Source organism: Giraffa tippelskirchi, chromosome 5, assembly GCF_054371585.1.
Source record: "Giraffa tippelskirchi isolate mGirTip1 chromosome 5, T2T-mGirTip1v1.2.pri, whole genome shotgun sequence".
In the NCBI taxonomy this organism is placed as follows: domain Eukaryota; kingdom Metazoa; phylum Chordata; class Mammalia; order Artiodactyla; family Giraffidae; genus Giraffa; species Giraffa tippelskirchi.
In genome coordinates this window covers 16,770,690-16,780,469 of record NC_137279.1, presented here as the reverse complement: position 1 = coordinate 16,780,469, position 9,780 = coordinate 16,770,690, and the positions used below count along the sequence as shown (strand labels likewise).

At 42.3% G+C, this 9,780-nt stretch overlaps 1 protein-coding gene across 50 annotated transcripts in view; it reads left to right on the top strand.

Annotated features, from left to right (window-relative positions):
* The window catches only part of RGSL1 (regulator of G protein signaling like 1), a 126,647-nt gene that overhangs the window by 57,080 nt on the left and 59,787 nt on the right, over nt 1–9,780 (top strand). For 22 of the 50 annotated variants that reach the window (XR_014052357.1, XR_014052350.1, XR_014052351.1 and 19 more), the window contains exons 2-5: nt 3,533–3,615; nt 5,563–5,637; nt 7,064–7,193; nt 9,009–9,113. The exons of 1 other annotated variant lie outside the window; for it this stretch is intronic. Coding sequence is in view for 17 of the 49 variants with exons in the window: in XM_081485773.1 (XP_081341899.1) it covers nt 3,533–3,615; nt 5,563–5,637; nt 7,064–7,193; nt 9,009–9,113 (393 nt within the window). In the remaining 32 variants the exon portion in view is untranslated. Of the gene's footprint in view, nt 1–5; nt 36–688; nt 768–2,079; nt 2,248–3,532; nt 3,616–5,549; nt 5,638–7,063; nt 7,194–9,008; nt 9,114–9,780 lie in introns of those variants that run through there. 27 more of the 50 variants (XR_014052352.1, XR_014052367.1, XR_014052365.1 and 24 more) reach the window with 13 other exon arrangements.

Genomic DNA, 9,780 nt, shown 5'->3' with positions numbered 1-9,780 from the left:
GCCTCAGATTATTCTGAAGTTTGAAGGCAGAACTGGTAAGAATGGAGAAACAGGAATGCAGAAATAGGATGGGGAAAGGGAGTATACAGAGAGCCTTTTTCCTACTCCCCATGAAGACTGTATTGTTAATGCCAAGCACTGTCACAGTCCAGTCCCTTGTCACCATCAGTGTATGTGTGGCTACAAAAACAATCAATTGAGAAATTTCTTCCAAGCATCACTTTCCTGTAGTTAGATCCTCTCAATAATCTGTTCAACAAATCCATACCAGGCTTTATGCATGACAAACAAGTGAACAAAAGTCCAAAAGATCGAAGATCTTCTCTTGAACGAACAATTCACTCAACACTTACAGAACACTTTGCAAACATTCTTAGTGTCTAGAGGGGAAAAAAGGAACAGACAAAAGTCTCTCCTCTCATGGAGCTCAGTCTGGTGAGGAAGATAGATGCATCAGTGAGTGAAAACAATGACTTGTTAATTGTTGTAATAGAAGTTGTACATGACCATGTGAGGTGACGAGGAGTAGTGATCAATTTTACTATTGTGGTACATTCTGCCATTCTTGGTTCACCAGGGAGATTACATGTAAACCATTTCTTGATAGATAACAATTTGTGAAGCAGCCTGGGGTTGAGAGAACGTTTCAGGGGATGGGAATATGGGAACAAAGATACAGAGGTTGGATGTGAGAGTGCATAGCTTGTGCAGGAAAGAGCAATGTCTTGGTTGGTCAACAGGAGGCAACGTGGAGTAGAGCCTCCCAGGTGAGGCTTGGAAGGAATACAAAAACCAGACTGGGTGAAGCCTCAGATACTGTACTAAGGAATTTAGTCTTTATCTTGTAGGATATTGAAGAATTGCTGAAGAGTTTTAACAATAATATGGTAGCAGTGATTAGAAATAGCAAGAACATTTGAAGAAACTGATGCAACAGTCTAGATGAGAAATGATAGAGGCCTGAAATAAGAAAGTGACTTTATGGATGGAGATGCAAGAATAGATGCCATAGATACATAAAAGGAGAAAGCACATGCTGCTCCATTGCATGTGGAAGTATTGAGAGAGAAAAACAGAGAGCAAGAGAAATCAAAGATGACTTTAAGGTTTCTGGTTCAGACAGTTGGATGGTGGTTCTAGTAACTGAGACTGGGAATACAGGAAAAGGAGCAGGTTGGGAAGAAAAACTATCAGATCAGCTTTGAAAATGTTGAGATGAAAGTGCCTGATGGGTGTCATGTGGAGACATCCCATAGTTCATTGAATACTGAAACCTAGAGTCAAAGAAAGAAGTCTGGACTGAGAACATAGATTTTATCCATGTGGAACAGATTAAATAAATCAGGGAATTATAAAAAGATGTGCAGAGGGCTGAAGAGAGACAGAAAAACATAAAAATTTACACTAGATAGCAAAAAAGACATCTGTGGAACAGAGGGCAAAAATTAGCATCAGTTCTATTATAATAGTGTTTGATTGTCTGGTTTTCTCTTTCTATTACAAGAAAATAATAACCACCAAAGTATCATTAGGAAAAGCGATGAAGGGGATTGTTTAGTTTTCTTGTGTTGTAACTTCACCCTAGTGGAGTGACACTTACTCTTCTCATCAGACATTTAGCTAGACTGAGAGATAGATCTAGTGTCTAGTATTTAGGTTTCTCATTTTATAAGTCTTTCATTATAAATTTTAGATATGATAGAAAAATACTGGGCCATTAATAGGACAATTAACTTACTATTTGCTAGTTAACATTAGACACTAAAAAGCATAGACAGTTGAGTTAGAGTAAACTTAGAGAGGCCACCGGTGGTTTCTATGCTTGGCTTTGAGACAGTCAGCATTTTTGCCTTGTATTAATTTGGGCAGCACAATGATCAAGCTTGAGAGTAATAATAAATATGTTACATAACCAGTATTTTTCAAAAGAAAGCTCTTTGGGGGTTTTAATGTTGGGCCCAAAGCAACTAGTTGAAATTTGACTTGGTTTCTGTAAAGTGACTGCATAAATTAAAGATGGTGGAGTGAATAGTGTAATGTGAGAGTGCCCAGAGCTAACCTCATTTCTGGCCACACTAGTATAACTTAGAAGATGGGCAATAGTCGTCTTATGCTCTTCCCTGGGAAGAATGTGAAATGCTTGAATTATGGGTGCCCCTCCAGCCAATGAGAGGGGAGCCAAATGGAAAGAAGGCCATGCAAGGAAGTACTGAAGAAATGCTTAGTGGCTAGCCAGAGTGGGCAGAGGTAAGCAAAATGTTGTGATGTCTTTATAAATATGGGAGCATTGCCCTTTAAAAGAGAACTTAGGTGAATTTGGTCAAGCTTCAGAGGGCAGAATTTCAACAAATGGAAAGAAAATAAAGGAAGGCAGTTCACCACAGAAAGTTCAGTTCAGTTCAGTCGCTCAGTCGTGTCCGACTCTCTGTGACCCCATGAATTGCAGCACGCCAGGCCTCCCTGTCCATCACCAACTCCCGGAGTCTATCCAAACCCATGTCCATCGAGTCGGTGATGCCATCCAACCATCTCATCCTCTGTCGTCCCCTTCTCCTCCCGCCCCCAATCCTACCCAGCATCAGGGTCTTTTCCAATGAGTCAACCCTTCGCATGAGGTGGCCAAAGTATTGGAGTTTCAGCTTCAACATCAGACCTTCCAATGAACACCCAGGATTGATCTCTTTTAGGATGGATTGATTGGATCTCCTTGCAGTCCAAGGGACTCTCAAGAGTCTTCTCCAACACCACAGTTCAAAAGCATCAATTCTTTGGCGCTCAGCTTTCTTCACCGTCCAACTCTCACATCCATACATGACCACTGGAAAAACCATAGCCTTGACTAGACGGACTTTTGTTGGCAAAGTAATGTCTCTGCTTTTAAATATGCTATCTAAGTTGGCCATAACCTTCCTTCCAAGGAGTAAGCGTCTTTTAATTTCATGGCTGCAGTCACCACAGGAAAGATATTGCTAAACTATTTTCAGTTCAGTTCAGTCACTCAGTCGTGTCTGACTCTTTACAACCCCATGGACTACAGCACTGCAGGTTTCCCTGTCCATCACCAACTCCTGGAGCTTGCTCATACTCATGTCCATCAAGTCGGTGATGCCATCCAACCATCTCATCCTCTGACATCCCCTTCTCCTGCCTTCAATCTTTCCCAGTATCGGGGTCTTTTCCAATCAATCAATTCTTCGTATCAGATGGCCAAAGTATTGGAGTTTCACTGGAGAAGGGAATGGCGAACCACTTAAGTATTCTTGCCTTGAGAACCCCATGAACAGAATGAAAAAAACTTATTTATTCATAAATGGAATGGGCAGCCCTGTAAGGTGACAAGCTTCCCACAGCTGGGAGTGTTTAAGCAGGGTTGCAGAAGAGGGTTCTGGAAAGGGGCGGAAATTGAGTTGGATGACCTTAAAGGCCATCATCATGTGGAAATTTGCCCTTGTGAAATGACCTATTCAATTGCTTCATTTTCTCATCCTAAATGCAATCCTGCTTATAAGAGTTTTTTTTTCTTCCCTTATAGAGATAATTGGTTCAACAAATCTTATAATTCTGCTAGAGGATGAAATCTTTGCCGATTTTTTCAACACATTTCTTTCTCTCCCGGTAAGCATTCTCAGACTTAAATCCAAATGTTTCATCAACAGCCAAACAGTGAATATCACTGAGCTGAGTGCCTTTTTAAAAAATAAATAAAAACTTCATATGAAATCAAAACTATTTCAATTTGAGCAAATAAATGTGAATCAGAAAATCCTCTAAAATCTCCAGGAGTTCCCATTACTGATATAATAAAATCCCATATCCCCAGCCTCCTTACCTGTCCATGGTTATCTCTCATCACACCCTTTGCTGGTACCCAGTGCTCCTGTGATCCATCTCTACCTGCAGAGGGTATTCACCTGGCATTCTCTCCCTCCATGCCTCTCCCTGGCTGGGTTCTTAGTTTCCATGTTTTCATCCACCAAACTCTTAATCATTTTTCAGATAGCTACTTAAATCCTGCTCTCCTTAAGGAGTTACTAGGTCCTCCCAATCAGAACTTATCTCCCCCTGCCTCTGTGCTCCTTGACACTTTGCTACTCTCTTGTGTTGTATGTATGTGTTTCCCCCACTGGACTGTGAAATTGTGAATTCCTCCAGGACAAGAACCATGGATTATTCACTCAGCTCTACTCCCCTCAGTGGGTGTTTAACACATAGCAATTGCTGAGTTGTTAAATGGAAGCAAGTCTATACAGCTTCTTAATCTATGCAACCAAAACAAACCTCATACATCAAAATATTTTTAAACCCAGACCTATACCAATACTGCATTTTTTTTTTTTTTTTGGTTTGAATATTTGGTTACATCTGAATGCTGGTGCGTTATAAATAGTTGCTCATCTCAATGCACCTTTTTCCATGGAATGCTGCCTCATTGAAATTTCATACAACTAGGAAAAAACACTATTATTCCACAAATACCTATTGGGTGGTCACTTTGTGTCAGATGCTAGGCTTAGTACTGGGGATATGGATATTAATTATATACCATCGTGTCTTCAAGGAATTGCCAGTCTAATGTGAGAGACTGGTATTTAAGGTGAGTGCAAAAAAGGGTTGCGTGTGACATGATTGACATCTCTAGGAGGTGGTTACATTGGAAGAACAGGCCATTCCTACTTGAGAGAGTCAGAAAGGGACCAATGAAGAGGTGACACAAACCAAGTCTTGAAAAAAAGACTAGGTATTTGACGATTGGCTGAGGGTGAAGATAGGGAGGGAAGGGTGGATGAAGAAGCAAGAAGAAATGACTGGAGGACTGAGTAGCAAGAAAAGATGCCTTAGAACTGTGATACGCCAAGAGTTCAGCCAGAAATTAGAGCTTTAGCCTCTCTAGTTTATCACAAATACTTTGGGAATACTTTGAGACATTTTGATGACCATGGTGAGATGGATACCTGTAAACATAGAAACATAGAAGCATAGATACCTGTAAACATAGAAGTCATTTCCCGTTAGTCTCAAAGCTGGTTGCCTAGGTCCCAGTCCCTTCTCTGTGACAAAAGAGGACAGTAGCCTAGAATTTTCTATATGATTTTGGATATTCTTAATGCCCCCCTAAGTATCAATAATTTGTACCCTTAGTCCTTACCTCCTCAGTCTTCTTTACTTTCTCCAGTTCAACAGGTTAGGTAAATCCAAAGATATTTCTCTTTATGAAAAGACTTTAAGCTTTTGCTCTAACTTTCTAGGTCCTGGAGAAATGAATAATGCAATACACAAAGTAAACACCTTTTAAAGTCATGAGCTTTGGCCTTTGCACAGAGGCAAGATAACTCCCAGGTTGGGGCAGGATGGAGCCAAAAGATAAATGAATCTTGTAATTTAATCTCTCTTTGTCGTTTTGCACAAAGCAAGTTGATTCACTGGAATAAATTTAAGAATTAACATCCCTTGAAATAGGAAAGCAGTGGAACCTCTCTTCCCCTGTGACTACAGATGGACCATGACATTTTCACGAAGAGATGCTCTAGACCCCTTTGGCTGTTTCTTAGCTTTCTTTTTCAGGTCTTTGGTCAGACACCATTTTACACTGTTGAAAATTCACAATGGAGCCTGTGGCCAGAAATACCCCACGACTTGGTGAGCATGATTCTTGAATGGTGGATGGTTTGGGATGGAGGAAGAGGCAGATGGATTTGAAGTGTGGATTGGGAGAGGGGAAGGGACAGGAGCTCATGACAGGGTGACTATGGAAGAAACTATAAAGCGGATGAGTAGGACAAACAGAATCAAGCCAGGTAGACATTTCTCCTTTTTGCATTTTTATCGCTTAGGCAGGCAGTTGCTGCTGAGTTCTTTCCTCTGTATTTTAGTCCATGGTTAGCAAAAGAAGTTAACCTCTCATGTCCACTGTGATGGTTGGGTAGTCGATGCTTGGAGCACTGTGTTGAGAAGAACTCTGCAGGCCACACCTAAGCCAGAAAGAGTCTGGGAATTGATGGGCAATGCCTGCATGGGTGTGGGAAAGGAAGTGCAGCCCACAGGCCCATAGCAATTATTTGCATTGTAAAGTAAGTGTTAGTCACTCAGTGGTGTCTGACTCTTTGCGAGCCCATGGACTGTAGCCCACCAGGCTCCTCTGTCCTTGGGATTTCCCAAGCAAGAACACTGGAGAGGGTAGCCATCCCCTCCTCCAGGGGATCTTCCCAACGAGTGTAGCTCAAGTCAAGATGACGCTTGACAGTTCCTAATGACTACTTGACCACAGAGCATATCTTTTCCCCCAGTCTTTTCTTCTTTTTATATGTTTTTTCCTTGTTCTTGTCCACTGTCTTTCTCTCTTCCCCCTTCCTGTTCTCCTTTTCTACTCTGTAGACCTTGGACTCAGCAATGGCTCCCACATGCCCTTTTTGTGACAGGTGGGATCAGAACGATCACGCTGAGCACTAAGCCATGCTCACAACAAAGTTCTATTTTTCTCTGGAATGTGGATTGCTGAGGAAGACACTGCACTCTGATTCTTATGCATGTATTTGGTTTCCCAAGGAGAATCCCAACACTTAAAAATTTTATCTTCTTACCCCATCTCTGGAGATCCCATCCTTTGGGTATTCCTCCCTTACTTATATGGCATGTATCAGACTTTGTGTGTTTTTGTACATGTTGTGCAGTTGATATGGGTTGGGAGCTTGTGAAAAGTTGTAAGTGTGCTTACAAAGAAGCAAGTTGAATAGAGTTATGACTTGACACCACAGACCAAAATCTCTTCTGCTTCTCCTCTATCAAGCAAAGCTTAGGATTGTGTCATTGCTCTGTTTTTGTTTTTTACTTAGGTCTTTTCTTAACCTCACTCAGGAATAAGATTTTTTTTGATGAAGGAAAAAGTCTTTTCTTTCCTACCAATCCATTCACTCCTTTGAGAGCATCTTAAATACTATTTTAAATCAACACACCTCTGGGCCAAATATTACAAGCATAAGGTTATCTAATTGCTTCTTGCTAAGCTGCATTTCCTAGCAATTCAGTTCCATTTCTCCTTTCTGTTCCTATTTTGTTTGGACTCTAGATTGCAAAGTACAAAGGATTATTGACCTGGTTGGAAAAATATCGATTACCTTTCTTTTGTAAAGCCAACTTATGTTTCCATTATATTCTCTGTCAGGAGTTCATCAGTTTCATTAAGTCCCCAGAAGGAGGTAAGCATGTGGGGACATGTGTATATAGAAACATGGGGAGCCAGGTTGCAAACCATCCTATGTCTCTCAGTCCTACAGTAAAGGTACAAATACGGGCTGCCTTTACAGCCTTAGATGTGTGGGTGGCTTAGCCTGTATTGTGGCAATAGGTGATATCTTAGGCTGAAAAATTGGTACCAAGAACAAGAAGCAGGAGTTAGTTGGGCTGCAACTCACTGCAGCTAGAAATGAGAGAGGTAATGATGGCCAAATTGCCTATACTACACTCAGAATCAAAGGTGGCTCACCACCTTCATTGCTATCACCTGGCCTAAGCCACCATCATTTCTCACCTGGCTGTTTTCTTTTTTTTTTTTTTATATTGGGATATAGCCAATTAATAATGTTATGATAGTTTCAAATGGACAGCAGACGGCCTCAGCCATACATATGCATGTATCCATTCTCCTCCAAACTCCCCTCCCATCTAGGTTGCCACATAACACTGAGCAGAGTTCCATGTGCTGTATAATAGGTCCTTGTTGGTAATCCATTTTAAATATAGCAGTGTGTGCATGTCCATCCCAAATTCCCTAACTACCTCTTCCCTCCATCCTTCCCCCCTGGCAACTGTAAGTTCATCTTCTGCCTGTCTCACCTGGCTATTGACAGTATCACTGAATCAGTCTCCTTGCTCGTGCTTTTGTCCTCTTGTCCCAGCAGCCAGGGTGAGCCTTTTAAAACTTCCTTTAGATCATGTCACTCCTCTGCTCACTGTCCCTTCCCACCACCACCACCACCACCAATGGCTCCCATTTCCGTGTGAAATCCAGAGCCCCTGAAATGCCTTTCCAGGCCTTGGAGAACTGGCCCCATTTCCTTTCTGATCTCATCTTTTCCTACTTCTCCGTCGTTCATTCCATTCCAACCACTTTGGCCTCTACAGTTCCTCACACATGGCTGGGCACATTTGCATTTCAAGGCTTTGCACCCGCTGTTCACTCTGCCTGGGGTGCTTCTTCTCCAATATATTCACATTGGTGCCCCCACCTTCACCTTAAATTTCTGTGCACTTCTCACCTCCTCAAGGAAATCTACCCTGGAAGCCCACTGCCCACCCAGCCAGCCCCTACCCAGCTTTACCTATACCCTCCTTTCCTTCTTCATTTCTTCCTATAGTGCTTATAACCTTCAGCCTTACTAGAAAATGTATTTATTGTACTTATCATTTATTGTCTGTCTCCTTTGCTAGAATATAAGCTCATTGAGGGTGGGGATTTTTGTTCTGTTTGCAGATGTATCCCAAACACCTAGAATGGTACCCAGCACTTAGTAGGCCTATAATAAATGCTTGTTGAAAGAATGAATGAATAAAATTTTGACCTAGGGTTGAACTGATAACTTGACTCAGCTCAACTAGCCAAAGGAAACTAGGGAAAGTGACAATTTGGGAAATCCCATTGAGTAAAATGTAACAAATCACCCATTATACTCATCTCCCTCCTTCAACATACATATTGGAAAACTTACTGTCAGGTGGGGACCATGGAAGGCCAGGGGCCTTGTTTGGAGGGTGATATTGATCTGTGGATTGTACGTATGCTTGTAGGTTCCCCCACCCCACCCCCACCCCGCCCCGTGTCACTTGATGCATGTCACTAGAGGGCCTGGGTCTGGCTTCAAAAGCACCACATAGTCAGAGCCCTACTTATCTCACTGGCCACCATTTCTCCTCACTCCCATTGAGCGAATGGGAGTCTGGCCATGCGCCAGGCTGAGAGAGGGGCCGGGGGAAGAGCTCATTCTCAATCTCTTACCATGGACTTTTCCTGGCAGCCAAGATGATGAGATGGAAAAAGGCAGACCAGTGGCTACTCCAGAAATGCATTGGCGGGGTCAGAGGGATATGGCGCTTCTATACCTACCTCAAGGGCAGTGCAGGTGGGTTCTTGGAATTGTTCCTGGGGCCTTTGCAAGTTCTTAACAGCTTCCAGGATACCCTGGAGCAGTTCCACTGCTGCTACTAACAGTTCTGTGTATCTATGGTGAATACAAAAAGTGTTTTATAATACAGCTTGGGTAGAAGTCTTTGGAAACTGGAGTCTATTGTGCAGGTTATGGCAAAAGCACTCAGAGTCCCTTTCATTCATTCATTCATTTAACAATGTTTATTGAGCACCACTGTAGGCAGCCACTGTGCTTGCAGGTGGGTATACAAAGGTGAACAAGAGCCCTAAGTCCCTGCTTCCCAAAGCTGCCATGACAGTGGGGAGACAGACAAGGGACAAGTATATACACAAATCCCTGTAGCAAAAGTGCTTTCTGTTCTACTGGGTCCAGTAGGTGATGAGTCTAGGAGGCTGGCAGTGAATACTAACTGACATTCCCATTTAGCATCATTAAATTTGACACAGGAACAAATCTTAGTATAAAGGTGAAATTCTGGATTTCCATGGGTCAGGCAGGGAAGAACTAGATAGATTGTCTTATAGTTTGTCATTCAGACTTCAGCCCTGGCAAAGCTATAAAATGGGGAATGTACTCTTTGGCACCTTTGGGCTCCAGTGTCCTTCTGCAGGCTGCTCTGGGCCCATGATCTAGGAAGTGT